The sequence below is a fragment of the Leptonotus elevatus genome, chromosome 10 (assembly GCF_054856555.1).
Source record: "Leptonotus elevatus isolate MCC_2025b chromosome 10, RoL_Lele_1.0, whole genome shotgun sequence".
Classification (NCBI taxonomy): domain Eukaryota; kingdom Metazoa; phylum Chordata; class Actinopteri; order Syngnathiformes; family Syngnathidae; genus Leptonotus; species Leptonotus elevatus.
In genome coordinates, this window is record NC_141248.1 from 4,855,705 (window position 1) to 4,874,905 (window position 19,201).

At 39.7% G+C, this 19,201-nt stretch overlaps 2 protein-coding genes across 2 annotated transcripts in view; one reads left to right on the forward strand and one right to left on the reverse strand.

The window, feature by feature from the left end:
• rhobtb3 (Rho related BTB domain containing 3) overlaps nucleotides 1-13,327 on the forward strand; it is a 36,806-nt gene extending 23,479 nt beyond the window's left edge. Inside the window, exons 8-13 of the mRNA XM_086087409.1 lie at nucleotides 885-994; nucleotides 3,721-3,826; nucleotides 5,963-6,136; nucleotides 9,856-10,022; nucleotides 10,117-10,213; nucleotides 11,341-13,327. Coding sequence (XP_085943535.1) covers nucleotides 885-994; nucleotides 3,721-3,826; nucleotides 5,963-6,136; nucleotides 9,856-10,022; nucleotides 10,117-10,213; nucleotides 11,341-11,459 — 773 coding nt within the window. The 3' untranslated portion in view covers nucleotides 11,460-13,327. The remainder of the gene's footprint in view (nucleotides 1-884; nucleotides 995-3,720; nucleotides 3,827-5,962; nucleotides 6,137-9,855; nucleotides 10,023-10,116; nucleotides 10,214-11,340) is intronic.
• On the reverse strand, nucleotides 11,197-15,074 carry glrx (glutaredoxin (thioltransferase)). Its single transcript, XM_086087410.1, has 3 exons — nucleotides 14,792-15,074; nucleotides 13,592-13,723; nucleotides 11,197-11,465 (listed from the first exon to the last, which is right to left on the reverse strand). The coding sequence occupies exons 1-2, from the start codon at nucleotides 14,996-14,998 to the stop codon at nucleotides 13,610-13,612; spliced, it is 321 nt and encodes a 106-aa protein (XP_085943536.1). The 5' UTR covers nucleotides 14,999-15,074; the 3' UTR covers nucleotides 11,197-11,465; nucleotides 13,592-13,609.
• Between the last annotated feature and the right edge of the window lie 4,127 nt (nucleotides 15,075-19,201).

The following is a 19,201-nucleotide window of genomic DNA, read 5'->3' on the forward strand; positions in this document are numbered from 1 at the left end:
ACTGCGTTCGCTCTCATAACAAGTCTGAGAAGATACTAAAATACAATTTTACCCACACAGTTAGACTGCGCTTTGCACTAGACTTGCACTAGGCAAGAAAATATGTGTAAATAAGACATCCACTGTGTACTGAAATTTAATAAACAACTAATTATGTCCTCACACTTAACTTAGCGCCAGAAAATATCATAATATACAGTATTTAGCAAATCTTGCCAGGTGTGTCAGTGTCTTGCATGATGTCACTCTATAAAAAAAAATCCATGACTTCAATATGAACCACAATTTTTTTCTCCTTAGTTCTCTCTCTGTCTCAAACAAGACATTTCAGTTGCTGTCTCTTTAAGGCCCCATCCATAAAAGCTGTGCATCATCAAGCAGATGATCTATGAAGACATCCATGACAGGCTGATGTCTACCTAATAGCAAAAGTCATCAAAAAAGAAAAGTGGTCTCATAGGGGATATTTTTGGCTCACACTGATAATCACTTTTATAAGTGTTCGTCTGTACGCGAAACATTACATATCGCTTTATGTAAAAGATAATAAAGCAAAAATAACTGATATACTGTTATAATTGTAATTGAATCTTATTTGACTGTACACGTGTCAATGAGGGTTAAGCCACCTAATTAAAAAACAATATTGCATTATTTCTGAATGATCAAACTGACCAATTAACAAATGTGTTCAATTGAAACAAAACCTTTCAAACTGAACTGATGACCCTGACCATCACAGATTATATAACACATTTGGGGTATTCCCAAATCAGTTATGTGGGTGTCCATAAAACCTGCAACCGAGGACTTTGAGATGTGTTTCAATCAACTTTGTACTTTTTGAGGTCCATGGAATCAATGCATTTGTTGATGTTTTGTAGGAGCGTGGGAGTGGGAGCACCTCCAAGAGGCCTTGGAAGAGAAGCTGAAGAACTCGCTTGCAGTGGCTCAGTTTATGGAGCGCATACGATCACTTATTGGCAGAGAAAGGGTGAGTTCTAAGTTTGTCCTCACATTTTCTCGGCTTCTTTCCTCATACCTACAGAGTAACAAAACCAAAATAAATCCTGAGATTTTACACACCCACTCACTTGGTAACTGTGGATTTTGAACAGATTGGGTTACTTAACGGAAAGGTTGGTGCTGCTTATTAGAAAATGTTGATAATAACATTCGTATTATATGTAACCACAGTTATACTGATATCCTAGTAACCAATTTCTTGGTAGCATTAACTCATTAGTATGTGTAGTGATCAAAATCTTGACCCAACGCGCTGGGTCAAATCCCCAACCCAATTTGCTGGGTGTAAGTAACCCAGTATTCTCTCTGTCAGCGCTATGTTTGCTGTTTCACCCAATTTGGGTTACTTTGCTGCAATATCTCTTTCCATACCAAATCAGAGGTTAATTAAGTACATTCACTCTAATCTGTGACATGATAAATCTGCTCTTTGATTTTATGCACATGTTTTTAAATTGGCTTTAATCAGCAAGATCTTGTTTTGACACAGTGCTGTTATAATTAGCATATTTACATAATTAGTCAGCATAATCACCTCTCTGATACTGTGGGAATTAACTGTAAATAAACAAGACTTGCTCTCGAGGGAGCAAAAGTAGATTATCTGTCAGGTCTTAATACAAGACATCAGGCATGAAATTCATCAGCAGGAGTTCTTGCTCTAAATTTAGAGTGAGATTAAGAGAGGTGGCAGGTGGTCTGTGCGCAGGCTCATCTAGAAGAACCGAATCTACATAAGGATGGATGTCTTAGGACAAGCTGAGGCATTATTTCAACAGGATGAACGCTCTTAAATGTCTCGTCATCATCTGTTTGACAGATAAGACAAAATCACTTACCTTGTCCACACTGCTGCTTCCAGACCTTGTGAAACGTATCATACAGGACATATGAAGTACACCTGCACAATCAGATCAGATCTAATACAAGAGCTGTATAAAAGTGAACATATACACTACAGTATATGGAATGGAATTGAATTGCCATTACACATGCACGTGTTCAGACTAACAACATTTGCTTATGACCAACAGAGGGAAGACAGAACGGAGAAGCCTGACAGGTCGCCGAACAGCGCGCCAATGTTGTATATCATACTAAACTTCATTTACACTACATGCTTTATGTGAAATAGTCTCTGATGGCACTATTTGGGTAAGCGTATTCAGGGACCCACTCATACTCGTGGTTCGCCTATTGTATGTTCTTTACAATACCGTAATTTGTTGTAAGCGCCTCCACTAGTCTAAACACGGCATTCTGATGAATCTTGTTTGGCAAATATGAGTTAAGCAACAAAAGCCACCCATTTTATCCATCTCAGGGCAGCCATTTTACCACTTGTCGATTGAAAATGACATCACAGTTGCGCAGGGCTCAGGTAACAACCTATCATGGCTCACCTGTTTTTTTAAGCTGACCCGTGATTGGTTGTTACCTGAGAATTTTGCTGCTTATGTCATATTTCACAAATGCAGTCTTAATCAGAATATCTTGTTTATACTTGTGTGTAAAACAACAACAATAATAAAATAGGGTTGACTTACCCTTTAAAACTTTTTGGGGGAGCCATTCGCAGTTTTTCATGAAAACGCTTATTGGAGGGTTTTTGGGGGGTTAAAATAAATAAATACAATTCTCTAATACAATTATATAAGTACTATAAAATAGGGGTGTGCCAAAAAATCGATTCTCATAAGAATCGCGATTCTCATTTAGTATGATTCAAAATCGATTTTATTTCAATTATTTTATACTGTCTTGCCCTTGTTTGTGTGTGCCTTTATGGGAGCACTGTTCATGTTGTACACGATTTGGCCACTTAGGGGCAGTGTGGTTCCGCTCGTTCTGATACACTGCTAAGTTGTAGCCACATAAAAGCAAAAAGTCATGATCAAGTTATTCCAATAATTTTTTTTGTTTTTTGCAGTGTAGAATGTTAAGATGCTTCTCTGTATACATTCCTGAAGCGTTTTGTATAAATAGTCGTTCTTTTGAGTGATAAAAGTGCCACGAGTAGCGCACTACTTAGCATTAGCGAGTCCGACTGGAGTAGATCATGTCAATTCTTTGCATATCTATAAATTGAAGCAGAAATCATTGTCAATCAAAACATTTTTAATCTGAAATTGTTCTGAATCGATAATCGATTCTGAATCGAATCGCAGACCCAAAAATCAGAATCGAATCGAATCATGAGACAGTCAAAGATTCCCAGCCCTACTATAAAAGCACTGTATTCATTTATATTGATTATGTTATTGTTTAAGGTTCATGTAAATAGGCAGTCAAATTTTTGAAATAAATGAATAAAAGATGGGAGGGGCAGGAGACACCTCTGAGCGCATTACTAAATTAACTGAAACTAATCTTTGAAAACATGAGTTACATATTGCTGTCACCATACTGTATAGCTTATATCGGTAGCAGTCATATTTGTTAAACAGCACAATGGGACAGATTGAAAAATAAGCATTTGGTTTCCAGTTTTCACCTCTGTTTATGATGTGCTTGGTATTGCAATTCAAGTGTGTCTAGCCAGCGCTATGTGAGACTATGAGAGGTGCCATATGTATTCCAGCGGGGATGCGAGATAAATGTTCAGAATAGCAATTGCTTTGTAACAGCTTGTCATCCCGCTCAGGTGTTAACCCACTGTCGTCTCCTCTTTTGGCTTCCTGTGTGTATGTGCAGAGCACCAGAGATACCCCAAGCGCACGCGCAGCCCAGCTAGGTCCCCAGACTCTCGTCAACCTCTTCAATTCCCCCCTTTATTCGGATGTCATCTTCATGGTGCAGGGTGGGTTGATGCTGTAATTACCATTCACAAATGAATGCGCAGTCACACGGGAGAGGAAGGTCACATTTTATCAGGCTTGATTGAATTGAATTATGAGCTTGCTGACAGGCAGAAGATAAAATATGATAAAACAGTCCAAAGGACAAATTGTGTTCCATCCTTTATGCGTTTCATCCCACGTATCTTCTTTAAAGGGCCCCCTAGATAACAAGATGATAACAAGGACAGCGAGACGCTCTTCTCTTTCTAGCCTTGAGTTCAAACCAGTTCAGGATTATTCTGCGAGGGTGTTATGTTCATTTTTTTCAAGAATAATTGCCAAAATGTCACGGCTTGTGCACAGGCTGCATGTGTCGCTGTTTCCTGTTGATTTCAAGAGCCCATTCGGGAAGATCATTACTCATAACGCCAGCTAAATTGGAACACAATTTGCCCAGCCTAATACAGCAATGAAGCGTTTGTACTAGGGGTGTCGTAATTAATCGTAATTAATCGCATGACTTCAATTGTTAACTCACGATTAACTCATTCAAACCCAAAAATTTATAAATATGTTTTTAATACTTTGTCCTTCACTCCCAAAAACCTATTTATACGTTTTTTAAATGTTTTTTTTTTTATGCTAGAGCATACAGAAGGCTTTGCTACAGCTTCTGACATTAAGAGGTCACTTAAAGCAATGGTAGTTATTACAAAAACGGCCAGCATGTGGCAGCAGTGTATGAGAGATCAGCCAGGGCCATGTTGCAAAAAGCTTTTTCCCCCAGTGTTTTTATCAGGTTCGTGAATAATGATGAAACTTAGCTATAGTCTAATGCTAATTGCTGCAAAACGGAAACAGATACAAAAAATGTTTTTTCCTGTTGAAAGAAGAGACTCTAATCTTTCTTTAGATAAGTTCCATGTTTTTATAGCAATAGAATATAATATTCTGTGGACCTTGTAAAATCAGTCAAAATCCAGTAAAACGAAGGGGTTGCTTCATTGAAAATGGCTGCGAGTGAATGAGTTAAACGTTAAACGCACAGCGGAGGGTGATTGTAGGGGTGAGTCCGAGCTCTAGTTTAAACAGTCGTACAGAAGCTGAATATGAAATATTGAGTGTTGAGGGAAGGCGGAGTAAATCAAAACACTATAAACAGAATAGAACATAAACCGCAAAATAACCAATTTCACAGGTTTTGCTTTTCTCGTTCTTTTAACACACTCACACACACACTTCTGATATGAGGGGATGTCTTGAGAGGACCAGACACAAAGTTGAAGCTGAAAGTGAAAAGGAAGTCTTAATTATATTTCCCCATTTAGTTGTTTTCTCTTCAGAACTGAAACCACAAATATTTTGCCTTAGTTTAACATGAGGGGAAGTTTTGCTTCTTCTTTGCTGTTGTTTTAATCAGCATGGCTCATGGCAATCATGATGTTTGGAAAACTTGTGCATTTCCTTCCATGACTGATTCTACTGTTCTAAATGTACAATAAAATGTACTATATGTTTTCCTGCTGTTGTTAACATAAAAGTGGAAATACATTTAAATAGAAATATGGCAGTATATTTTAGTCATCGATACAGTCATTTCATAATAAGTCATCAAATTGAGTTACAATTAAAAAAGATGTACTGTAAAAAACTAGTGTGATATTGATTTGTGTTGAGGTCATTTTTCTGCCACTAGAAGACACAATTGCATTTTTAAGACTGTGAGAGCTTAGTGCATTTTTCTTTTCATATTAAGAGCTATCTAACCTTTAACATGAAGTAACTTCTGAAATTCTGCACATTTTAAGATCGTAAAATACAACTTGACCCCAGTCTCCACAAATCTATGTATTATTATTACATATATTACTACTGAATTTTGACGTGGACGTGTCTGCTGCATTGCGACTGGAATTCTCCCAGTACAGGTTTTCCAAGTAAGGGGCGGTCATTTAACACACTAATTTTGACACCCCTAGATTGTACAGTACTCTGGATTTGGATTGCCTGTTTTAATTCCTCTTACATTACATCTTTTGGAAAGTCAGAAAATATTGCTGTGTAGATTTTCACTCATCTAAACTGGGGGTGCAAAGGAATTTCTTCCCGCCACTCGCAGTGTAAATTTACTTGTGTGTATGATGTGTTTATTCAAGGGAGTGTATTGCCAGCACACCGGGCAGTGCTGGTAGCGCGCTGTGACGTCATGGCGGCCATGTTTAGTGGGAAGTACGCAGAGGCCCGGAGTCGAGTGGTGCCCATCCACGGGGTGTCGTCAGATACTTTCCTGTCATTCCTGGAGTACCTCTACACTGACTCTTGTTGTCCTGGTACGTTTACTGCATGCAAACCACGTTCCGTCACAAAAATCTTCCTGGTCTGCCCTAATTAAATCCTCCAATTGAGTATGTATGATACTGAAACTTTCACTTAATGTTTTATTCATTCAAGCTCTCTTGGGCTCTGCGTTTGAATTTAAATAAGTCAGGGAGGCTAACGCATTTATTACTCTGCACTTAGTAGAACGCAGACTACCATTGTGGCCAAATCCTAATTTGGATCAGCAACAAATATAAACGCCTATTATAAATATCCAATTTTCTGCAAAATCCTGAATTCGGGCATTAATAGTCATTTAGTTAAAAGTTCAACAACAAAAAAGAAAAATATCAGAGGCACCATTAGCCCATCTGTAGTTGCTGGCCAATGCACCTCCAGTCTATAAAGTTTTATGGGAATTGGTCATGTATGCATGCATCTGTCACGTACAAGTGAAACTACAGTTTTCACAGTTTTTACTATGAAGTATACACTCTAAAAAGAGAATTGTTGACATCTTAAAAAAAAGAGTTGAACTTAATATATTTGCTCCCAAAAATGTATAAAAACGTTTTATTTTAATTAATGCTATAATCCCAAAAACATGTTTATACGTTAATTATGGGATTTTTTTTTTAAATGCTAGACTCCAGATGGCTTTGATGCAGCCTCTGACCTGAAGAGGTCACTTAAAGCAATAGCAGTTTTAAAAAACAGTAAAACAGCTGGGAGTGAAGGGGGTTGCTTCAGGGAAAATGGCTGGGAGTGAATGAGTTAAACTTAATATATTCACTTTGGATTAACTAAATTCAATTGTGTGTTACCAATTGAAGCAATTTTATTAAGTTGGTCAACAACTCAATTTGTAATCTTAAATTGGTTCAACAATTGTCTTGTTAGACTAAATGTAGTATATTCCCCACATATGTATGCTTCGCTTTTCATAAATTCACCAATTTGTGTGCACCTCAATCAAACCCACCAAAATCGCATACAAGCGCCACAAGTCAAACCTGGTTTCTACGAGTCTAAAATCTACCAAATTCACAAATATGCTAAAGTAGACAAAATGATGATGCGCTAGTTTTGCGCTTGTCTACAAAAACAGAGCCCAATGTTTTCAACTTGACAAGGTCCACTATATATGGGTGACGACGTTAAATGTTTAGGTTACAATTTTCTATTTAAAGCACGGCATGAATAAGCAGCCCTCCCAGCTGAAAAACGACTTGAGTGCGCTGCGGCAGTGTTTTCCTGGAGGCCTCGCTCGCTGAACACAGCCTCCAACACAAGCACAGATGACAAGTCGCATCAACCATCTGTGTGACCGCAACATGCTGTCTGTGTCGTCGCTTCCCGGGGGGGACAACAAAAAGAGCAGCAATGAGCTTAATATGAAATTAAATTTAGCCGTGACAACGGCTTCTTCTGCTTACGTGTGTGTCAGATCACAGGCTCAGGCGTGCTTTTGTTGTCCCTCTCTCTCAACCTGTCACACTTCATTTTACATTTTAACCTAATTACAAATGATTATTCTCTCCAGTGATGACGCCGAGACTGTGATGCGCTTATAATGACTTGAAAAGGTCACATGCAAGGGCAAAGTCCTAACAAACAATATTACATACTTCTGAAATAGGGCAACTAAAGACACAGTCAACTCATTGCTGGCAACGTGAGTGGTACACTTGGCTTGATGCAGCATTTGAATGATGTCATGATTGGAATCACATCATGTGCTGCCGCAACTGTTGTCCCACGTGAACCAGACTCCACAATAGGAGATAATTAATTTACTATATCCAATATAGTTGTGATAAAATGACGTGCATTTTTTGTACACGGAGGATGAACAGGTTTGTTTCCAAACATAGGTTTTTATTGAAAAAAAAAAACCTCCCAGAGGCTGCAGCTGCTTTTGTAAGAGCTCAGAATTCAAGGACAAAGCAAGGTTACTTCACCAAGGAAGGGAGGACACCAATTTGCATGATCCCCGTACTCTACATTAGCACGCATAGCATACATATGCACATTGAAAACATACAGTTTGTTAACTTGATCATTTACATTTTTATGCAACCTGAATAAAAAAATATGTGTTAAGGATACCTGCTGTCCATTGAAGTGCATGCAAGCAAGCAAACTTTATTAGAGGAGGATGTTGAGTGACAGCAATCAGGTTACGTTAGGACTAGGAGATATTTTTGTTTACCTTGTGATATTATGTAATGGTGCCGCACACATGCCTGTGAGGTTGTCATTTGACATCTTGGCAACATCAACAGGATACAGGAGCTGGTACACACGTGCAGAGTTTGCAGCTGTTGACCATGTGATGTACTATTAAACAAACCATGAAGATCAATAATTAAAAACAAAATACATGAATACATCTTTTGGGTTATCTTTGAGCACTTTATAACATGTACAGTATAATTCCATGCTAGATTTGTTTGTATGTGTTCTATGCGTTTACAATTATGTTTGGAAAGTAAATATGTTTAGTGTGTAAAAAGTGTGTGGGAGAGGTCAAGTGGGTGTGGGATGGTCTGATGAATGGGGCGTTCACAGCATAAATAAAATTTAGCTAACATTGTCGTTAAAACGTTTAACAATACAATCTCTGCATTTCTGTAATACAGGTAAACCATAATATGATGCATCTTTATGGCAAGTACCTTTATGGATATTAGTGATATTTGGCCACTTGGGGGCAGTGTAATCCGTAAACGGACAATGACCAAGGTCATGAAAATATATGTTATAGCTAAATTTTTTCCCAACCGTTTATGAGCCAAGGCGCATGCTTTATAGTAGAAAAATACTACCTTCTGCCATCTAATGGAGGCAAATTTAGAACAAAAATAATACAATATTTTCAATATAGTTTCATAAAAGTAGGACATGTGAAAATATCCATGCCCCAATTTCCCCACTAATGTATTATTATTATTATTATTATTTTAACTATTTATCAGTTTTGCACATCTAGAGACTGAAATTTGTGCATGGGAAGCGTTTGTGAACAGCAGTTTTCAGATTTTTCTTCTCAATTGTATTTAGGTCTGGACTTTGACTAGGCCATATTAACTCCTTGATATGTTTAGTGTTGAACCTTTCTATTATAAATTGTGCTTTATTTTTAGGATTATTGTCTTGTTGGAAGGTAAACCTCCATCCCAGTCTCAGGTCTTTTGCCGACTCCGACAGGTTTTATTCCAAAATTGCTCTGTATTTGGCTCCATCCATCTTCCCATCAACTCCAGCTATCGTACGGGAATCATCAGGGAACTTTTCGAGTCGGTTGGCTGCACTGAGAGAAAAGGGGGTGAATAATTTTACACGCCCTACTATTAATTGATTTGTTTAAAAAAAACGTACTGACTTGATGTTGAATCTTTATGAGAACAAAATTCAAATTTTATAACTTAATGATTAAAGTCTGAAATTTGGTAAAAGGTCAAAAAAGTTCAAGGGGGCTAATAATTTTGCAAGGCACTGTCGATATGTTATAGTACTTTTCTATCCATCCATCAATGGCCCTCTCTACTGAAGGAGTGCAGTTGCTCCGATTTCAAGGGAAAGGTGTATAGCATGTTTGTGAGGTGTGAGCAATTTTCATAGACATCAGAACAATCTGTTACCTCTTCTGCCCTTAAATGTGTCACCTCTCCGCAGCATGCAACAGACTGCACTGACACTTAATGTAGTGTTTTGTTGTTGTTGTTAGCCAGCGTGTTGCAGGCCATGGCCGTGCTGGTGTGTGCGGAGATGTACCAGGTGAAACGGCTGCAGCATCTGTGCGAGGTGTGTGTATGCGCTTACCTGCAGAGTATGCCCAGCAGAGAGCTGGCGTCAACCGGCATCAGCGTGATTCGACTACTCCGACAGGCAAAGGTCGGTGCTTTGAATTTGGGGAAGGTCAAATTCTCAGGAAAAAACGCTCAGTCGGCCGACTTAGGAAATATAGTTTCCTTCCTTTGCTTGACAGTGTCACAATGCCGAGCAGCTGTACGTGTGGCTCCTCCACTTCATTGCCAACAACTACCTGATCTTCAGTCACAAACCTGACTTCCTGGAGCTCTCAGGTCAGCGTGCATTGCTTGGGAACAGTGTCAATTGTTGTACAGTACACAATATACACAACAACAACAATATAAACTAATAATAATTTAAAAATCAAATAATAATAAAAACTAGGCAAAGTGCAATTTCTGCAGAAATTGCGTGGGAATGTTGAAAAGCTGAATGCTAAGGTTTGATAGTCAGTTGGTATCGAACCATCAAATGTACTAAAATGTGACGCAAGCGGGGTTTGAACCCAGGTTCTCCGTGGTGGGAGGCAATTGCTCGAACACCAAGCTAACTCGACTTGTTCAAATTCAAGGCTAATGGTGTATTTATTTTGAAAAAGTGTCATCTGATGTTGAAATGCAATTCAATCAGTTCCTGATATGACAGTCAGTTGGTATATATGTATATCACTTAGCATAATAGCCATGGATATAGTTGCAATGTACAATCAGAGGTGGGGTTCGAACCTGCGACCTCCTGGTTACTGAACAATGCACTTTATCAACTACAGCAGTATCAGACAGGTGGTAATGATAGGTTGATTGTACGGAAGTGGACGTGGAACTTAGAAAAAGGTCAATGTCCATGCCATTGAAAATTAATGGGGAAAAGTTGATATTTAACGTTAAATTGTGCCAATACTGTAAGTAAAGTGAAATCAGACGATATATACCCCAGGAGACTTTGAAATGTGAACTGTGTAAATCGAAAGCATTATGTGGGAGTTGTTACACGACAAAAAAGTGTGGAGAATAAAAATCACAATAACATATGTGGGATATAACAACACGTTAGTAATATATTTTTATTTCTATACACTTTTGTTAAGTGTTATAAAAATGCAGTTATAAAATTAAAAGCCACCTATAGCTTACTTTATATACAGTACATGTATTATTCCAAGTAGAATAATAAGCACCCCTTGGCCAGTCAGAAGTTCTGATGAAGGCTAATTAAAAGGCTGGTTCATAAAAAGAAAGTCAAACGACACTCTAGACCCTGTGGTATATTTTATTATCATCCTATACACACAAGGCTCATTTTGGTCTTTGGACGGGCACTGAAGGGCACAAGAGAGGTTGTGATACAGCAACATGGACGCGAGATTGGATACAGTACAGTGTGTGTGTGTGTGTTTCAGAGGAGGAGCGCGAACAGGTGGAGAGGCTGCGCTGGCCGTCCAGAGGATATCTGCAGGAGCTCAGCGAGTACCAGCAGCAGCGACGCAAATTACGCAAGTCTCGCTGCATGGTCATGTGACGTCACCTGGAAGCAGAGAAAGACCAATCAACATGAACACATATGCGTCCCTTTACAAGAAGGAAAGTGTCAGGAACCAGCGGGGTTGCAAAAAGGGTGGCAAGTTAAACTGGGGAATACTCCAAATTGGAATTAGGAATTAGGAATTAACTTGAAATTGATATAATTGGGCCATTTTTATTCACTTGACTCAAGTGGCAGCCTAAAAAAATAAATAATGAAATATTGTTAGTTTATCATCATAAATCCCCATGAAAGGTTTCCAACTTTGAAATTTGGCACCATTTTGCAATCCTATTAACCACTACGACATTATGGCCAACAAAAACAACTGATCCCTAAACACCAGTATGGATATAAAACGACTGCCCCGTGGGAGTTTCTATTCCAGGTCGGTGGAGACTGTGACATTTGAATGGCTTCATCACATGGACAACCAACCATCAGGATCGTGTGGTTTCTTTCTTTTTCTACTTGACACCTGCTCTGTCAGGACGTGTAGCTCCCATGTAGTGGGCACAATTAAAACATTTGCATATCATGCCTCTTTCAGCGATAGAGCATCAACCCGTCAAGTGGCTCCATTTGAATTTCATTCAGCAGGAAACTGTGGAAGGCGAGGTAATAAAATCTATCAATAAGGCAACCGTCACTCTCATAACATAACAGATGGCACAACCATGTTGTATGACCATTTATTGTGCTCATATTCATTGATTTCCAATCTATACTAGTAGGAACAGATTTGATTATTACATGACATTGCATTGATTCAACTCGTAGTTTGTGTCAGACGCCGACATTTCAAATTGGCTGAGAATGAAATCACCCATAAACTATTCAACAGCGGCGTGCTGCATACACCAAATCCATAGTAAATCCATAGTAATAGATGGGCAATAACTTTTGTCACACTTGCATGATCAGGAGTGTTAAGATTTCGGGGAAACGTTCACATCCATCAATATGTTGGAACATTTAAAACCACAATGCCTCTGGTTAGATACACAATTTATTGTATCATTTTCTATTTGGAATGGGTTTCACTTCAATTATGATTATTTGGTGCTGCAATGATTTTTCTAATATATAGACATTTTTTTATATTCCAACAGTATGTTTTTTTTGTTCAACTGTACTGTATCACTGATGATTTTCATAAAAGCTTTAATTAACATTCTTGATTAAACATAAATATTTTCTGTGCATTTAAACAGACAACTAAGCCGACTATCAGCAGTAAGTAAATGGTGAGCGTGCATGACTGACAAGCAAAAAAATTGTTGCTAACGTTATGCTATGCCGCAAACGCTCATTAGAGGCAATTATATATTAGAAGTGCCCAGCAATTGGTTGGCGACCAGTCCAGGGTCACCTGGCATAGGCGCCATTAATAATCGTGCCAATGCATTTTCTAGACCCTTTGGTGATAGCTCGCCCCCTATTGGTGTGGAGGACAACTTCTTAGTCATCTTGAACACTCGTTGAGGACAACGCTGAGTCAACACGCAGTTGATCTGTTGTGTGTCTAGGAAGAAAAATATCAATGCCAAATATATTTTTGGGAGGCAAAAACGCAACCTCAAGAGCTGTCCGCGCTGTACTTAACCTTCTGACTTGAAATAAATGTTTTTGAATCAACATCCCACTCCGACACCAAACAGCATCCACTCTGGCCGGTTGAGCTGTTAAAAGTCATGAACAGAAGGCGAGGCTTGTATACGAAAGTGGCCACAGCATTATTATTTTTTTTGATGGAGCCCTTGAGTTGGCTGCTATTCAACTGTATACTTAATTTGTGGCTGCCGACAGGTCTGCCTTGTTATCAAGAGAAATACTAGCATAACCTAAATTGCATTTTCTCTTTGCTGTGTCTCTTGTCGTGCATATTTAACGAAGCAACATCTCCTCAGACACCGCGTTGCGCCTACTCGGACAAAGAGAAGCTTGATTCACATCAAGTATGACTTGCATTGTGAACACGAAGCACAGACCGATATTTTACTAATTTGTTTAAAATGTATGTAAATGATCATGTGTAAACACAGAACAGAGCCTGTGTCATGCAGTCATCACTGTATGTTTTGCATTTCTTTCAGCCGCTTATAAAGTCTGTTCAACTCTTTTACTACCTGATAGTTTAGTGTGGGTCACTGTAGAGCCCCAATGGACTGCAGCATTCCCTCCAGTTTGCCACTTTTGTGCAGCGCCGCCACGTCACTGCCGCCGCCGACACATTCCACTCCAATGAACACCCGTGGAACCTAAATTCCAAAGAAGAGAATGAATGAGACCATTTGCAAACTGTAAAAAAATTCTAAATTGCCATCAGTGAACTTTTCTAAGCTATCGGGGAGGGGGGGGGGGGGGGGGGGGGGACTAACATATTGGTCGATAAACCAAAGCAAGTGGCCAATAAGCACTCGTTAAGATATTATTTATGTAAAATTGTTTTTAATTTTTTTTGCAAAATGCCAAAAAATAAAATCGAGTCACTTCCTTTTGAATCTTTGACACTTCTAAGATTACTTCCTGTATTGCATTTAGTTTTGTTTCAGTCTTCATTTAGCTTTTATAGAATGCCCTTTGAGCATTTGTTCGATTTCTGTGATATCCAACTTTATGTCCATGTACTAGTGAGCTCTTTGTCCTCACTAGTATTACTTGGCAATCTAGTAGGACAATTACATATTATTAATCAGGCAAGACTGCACACTCATTGTTGTCTACACTCGTACAGATACTACTAATGAAGCCTTAACATGTTAACTATTAGGAAATAAAAGCGTTTTTTTCAATAGTTTATATAGACTATAATGCTTTTCTGTAATAAAATAAAACCAAAGTGAGCGAGTAAACCACTGATGCTGTACTGATAATGACCACGGGCGTGTGACTCATGATGACGTAAACCATATATTTATAGTGTTTTTGTTTTACGACAGTAAAACTCAAATACGACATTTATTTTTCCTGCATTTATTATACTGTATTTTTTTTTAATGCTATTTTGGTGAATGTGGTCAGCCAGAGTCTAAAAAACAGCATATAAGTCATAGGATGAGTGGAACACAATAATCATGATTTGTGTTCGCAGTAGGACTTTTACCAAATCGTAAATCGATGATTGCCTTTCGCTCGAAATGCTGCGTCACGTCGAGCGTGCGCAGTAGCTTACTAACGGCAAATGCATTGAATGTGTCAAAATTCCAATAATGCTCCAACTCCAAGTAAACGTCTGGCATTAATTGCGTCCTGCTATGAACCTTCACTTTTATTCAGCCGTCTACTAATGATCAGGTTGTCTGTACAGACAATAACGCAAGACTCACGGTGCGGGCGCCGGTGAGTTCCAGGAAGTAGTCCTGCATGCTGCCCATATCTTGACGTGCGCTGATGTCAACACACTCCAGATGTCCCGGCTTGAATTTGTATTTCGACAAAATCTCTTTGGCCGTGACACAGTACGAGCACGTGGGTTTAATGAACAAGACCACTTTATCGCCTTTGATTTTAGCCTGGACGAATTGCTGCGCCATCTTGAGTTTGAGGTGCAAGACAAACGGGGAGGGGCGGCGGAGGAGGGACTCGGCGTTGGCTCGGGTTGGCTTAGCAAAAGTGGTGTTTGGTGTTCCTCGATGTAACGAGTCGACGTTCAAATATGGGTCGTGTGGTACTGCTGACTCTGCTAAGAGATGACGTGGTCATAAAAAATGCATTAGAGTAAGGTGGATATAGGGCTCGATCATCAATCCCTGATGTAAGAAAACCCGCGAGTAAACCGACCGTCAATAGCGAAAATCTTAATATAATACTGACTCCATTGAAATGCATCGGAGGGTGGGGGTCTGGGGATGAGGACAGGTAACACATTTCATTTTTTAAAGGGACAAAATAAGTATAGTCATAATGCAGCAATTTTGGTCCAATTGAAGCGGTGTAAGCGTTTGTGCGTAAGACTTCACTGCACGTTGAAAGTCAACAAAAAAGTTTATTTTACAATGTCCTATGCAGTCCCACCAGTCTAAACACGGCGTTCTGATTAATTTTACGTTTGTGGAATATAAAATTACAAACGTTGCCGAGTTAATCTCGAAACCTTTAGAACACCTTTACAAAACCTAATTGTCATTACAAAGTGATTGGGTAGATGCACTGATCTGAATATAAGACTGGATAGCCGATAGGCCAAGACTTTTGAAGCCACGATGCCGCCATATTGCTCTTCCCAAGAAACGTTTCTCGGCATCCTATATATAAATTTACAGTATCGAAATTGGAGAACATTTGAGACAGTGCTTAGTAGAAACAGCATGATTTATGATGTTTTAAATTAGTTAAACATAAACAAGAGGACTTCAGACACTTTACAACTTGCCTTAACTCTTTTACTGCCAAAAACGTTAAATAACATTTAGTAAAAACCTACGGAGGGGCGCCAAAGACGTTAAAAGACGTTCACTATGTTTTTTTTTGGAAAGGGTGGAGGAAAGCCTTGGCCAGCTGTGCTGAAAGTATCAAGCAGATCTAGTTAGTATAATGACTAGTTTTGGTCCCTAGATGGCAGCGATGACTCTCTTTGGACAAGATTGGGTGGGCGTCAGTAGAAGATGTGAGGTGGAGCTAGAGTGTTGAGGGGACAATGGCTGATGAAGCAACAATGGCGACCGGTTGCAAGCAGCTCACGCTTGAGCATTTTTTTCAAACACGAAAAGCATCGACCAATGCTAAAGAGCACATTGATGACGACGATGATGATGATGGTGACTCCGAGCTTGACGCCGAAGTTGGAAGCGTTGACGCGGCGGCTATGATCACGTCGTAAAGCCTCACCGGCTAGCGATGCTAACGGCGGAAAACGAGCACTTCTGCACAAGCGGACGTTCAATCGGACGATGAAGAGTAGTCGAAAAGCATCGACTAATACTAAAGAGCACATTGATGTCGACGATGATGATGATGGTGACTCCCGAGGTTGACGCCGAAGTTGGAAGCGTTGACGCGGCGGCTATGATCACGTCATAAAGCCTCACCGGCTAGCGATGCTAACGCCGGGAAAACGCGGAGCACAACCGAGCACAGGCGGATGTTCAATCGGACGATGAAGAGTACCCCGAGTCCAATGCATATTCATCGGTGGAGCGGGTACAGTCTGATCACGGAGAAGACACTGGTTCTGGACTACGATGCCACCATGAATGGAGTGGATAAGATGGATCAGAACATCTACCACCCAAGAGCATTTGGGTGAAACTAACCATTTTCTATTGTTGATTATGATGTGTGTTTCCATAGTCCAAACACAAAATTTTCTGTGGACCTTGAAAGATCAGTCAAAATGCTTAAATCGGCTGGCACCCACAGCATCCCTTTTCTGAAAATGTATAAATTATAGAGGAGGAAACTTGTATATTTTTTGTATTCAATATTTTTTTAATTAAAGAATTACAACTGTAATTCAACAAAAGATGCCTCTGCCAAATTTAATATTGGGGTCTAAGGAACTGAGCTATTAAACAAAAGGGGGTTATTCAAAGCAGCACGTACCGTCTACTTGTTAATAATAATTGTTTTTTTACTTGTTAAAAAATAGTGACCACCCCGCCACAAACGCCCACCCCGCCCCTCTAAAACTGAACATGTCTAATCTGTACGTATACAGTAGTCTGCTCGCGAGATGAGAGGAGCAAGATGGCCGCCCTGAAAGCAAAGAACTCCATGATTAACAAAAGTAGCAACTTTAGATTATGAATACTTGATAGGATTTTTATCGTTTCTTTTGCTCCTACAAACAATCAAAGTCAACGTGGTGCCCCAGAGGTTGCTGAGGAAATTACAACTCCCCTCAATACCGTCTAAATTTCTCATAAACCATTACGGCAACCCAAATAATCGCTACACAACCCGAGATGACTAGTGTGCAGTGTGTTTGGTGTAGCGTGCAAGGTTGGGAGGGTTACTTTTAAAATGTAATCCATTATAAGTTACCTGCTAAACAATGTAGTTAGTGACGTAATCCAAGTACCATAATATAAGTAATGTAACTGGATTACTCCAATCTTGACTATGCTCATGAAGACAAAATAAAAATAAATATCACCACAATATATATTCTATACAATTTGCCCCTGATATTTGCGGGTGACAGTGACCTGGGGAGCCTACAACTGGCAAAAATCCTTGTGTAATTAAAAAGCATGTAGGCTATTGATTGATGGATTGAAGGCCGTTTTCGAACTGTCACTGAAAGCAACCACACCTCACAGACACAGATAGATAGATAGATAGTCATCCAATGAGGATGACAATGTGTGACATCAACTGCAAAATGAACGTTTATCCTAGTCACAAGTTTAGCCGTGTATAAGTTGTGTATGATGTTTAAATAGTGAATTGGTGGGAGGAAGATTTGTTTGGAAGGTGTAACTCACATTATGGTTGTAGGCTAGCGGGCTAGCTAGCAAGAAGCTACAGTGCGTAGCATGCCGCTGTACTCTCAGCTCAAACTTTCGCTCCGAGTAAGTTCCAGTGAATACCAGTCGCCTTTTCCTCCTCTCGTCCGTGAAGCTTTTTCAAACTGCCCGCGTGTGGCGGACACTAGTTTGTTCGTTCGTACCTCCCCGACATGTAGCAACGGTCCCTCTCGCGCTCTCCCATTGTAGAAATTGTAATCCCTCGAAATAATCCCCATTTTTAATAAATGTACCTGTAATCTGATTACATGTTTTTTTCCTGTAACTGTAATGGAATAGTTTAAAAAAAATTGCAATCTGATTACGTAACGGCAGTACATGTATTCCGTTACTCCCCAAGCCTGGTAGCGTGTCTACTAAAACGTCACTTTTGGTAGTCCTAGCGGTGAGTAAAGCAACTACACTCACAAAGAAAAGGAAGAAAGGAGAATAAAAGGAAGAGTGTTGTATGATTTTCAGGAAGGAGTTGAGATTGTTGGATGGTCAGGAGGTGCTTCCAGATGACTGGACAACTACAGCAAATGTGATCAGGGAGACAGTCCTTGGCGTGTCATCTGGAAGGAAAAGAGATAAGGAGACTTGGTGGTGGAATGAGGAGGTGCAGAATTGGAGCCAGAGAAAGAGGTTTCGCTAAGAAGTGGAACACAGAGGACTGGAGACAGGAGTACAGGGAAAATGCGGCGTAAGGTGAAAGTAGAAGTGGCAAAGGCCAAACAAGGGGCTTACGATGACTTGTATGCTAGGTTGATAGTAAGGAGGGAGAGACTGAGCAGTAGAATTTCTGACTGGGTTGTTCAACAGGATCTTACAGAGGAATAAAGCTGATTAGCCACACAATGAAGCTATGGGAAAGAGCAGTTGAAGCTAGACTGAGGGCAGAGGTGAACATTTGTGAGCAGCACAATATGCAATATGGTTGTACACGTTTTGATCCATCTCAGGTGGCAGCCATTTTGCCACTTGCTGTCGACTGAAAATTACATCCCAGTTGCTCAGGTAACGACCAATCATAACTCATCTTGCAAATCACATGACCAAACTCATAAAACAGGTGAGCCGTGATTAGTCGTTACCTGAGCAACGGGATGCCATTTTGAGTCAAGTTTCAGCAAGTGGCAAAATGGCCGCTTCAAGAAATTGGGGGTGGGGGGCAGGTGGATTTTGCTGCTTAATTCATATTCCACAAACGCAATATTAATCAGAATGACATGTTTAGACTAGTGGGGGTTGCATACAACATATTGACAAGAAAATTAAGACATTTACTGT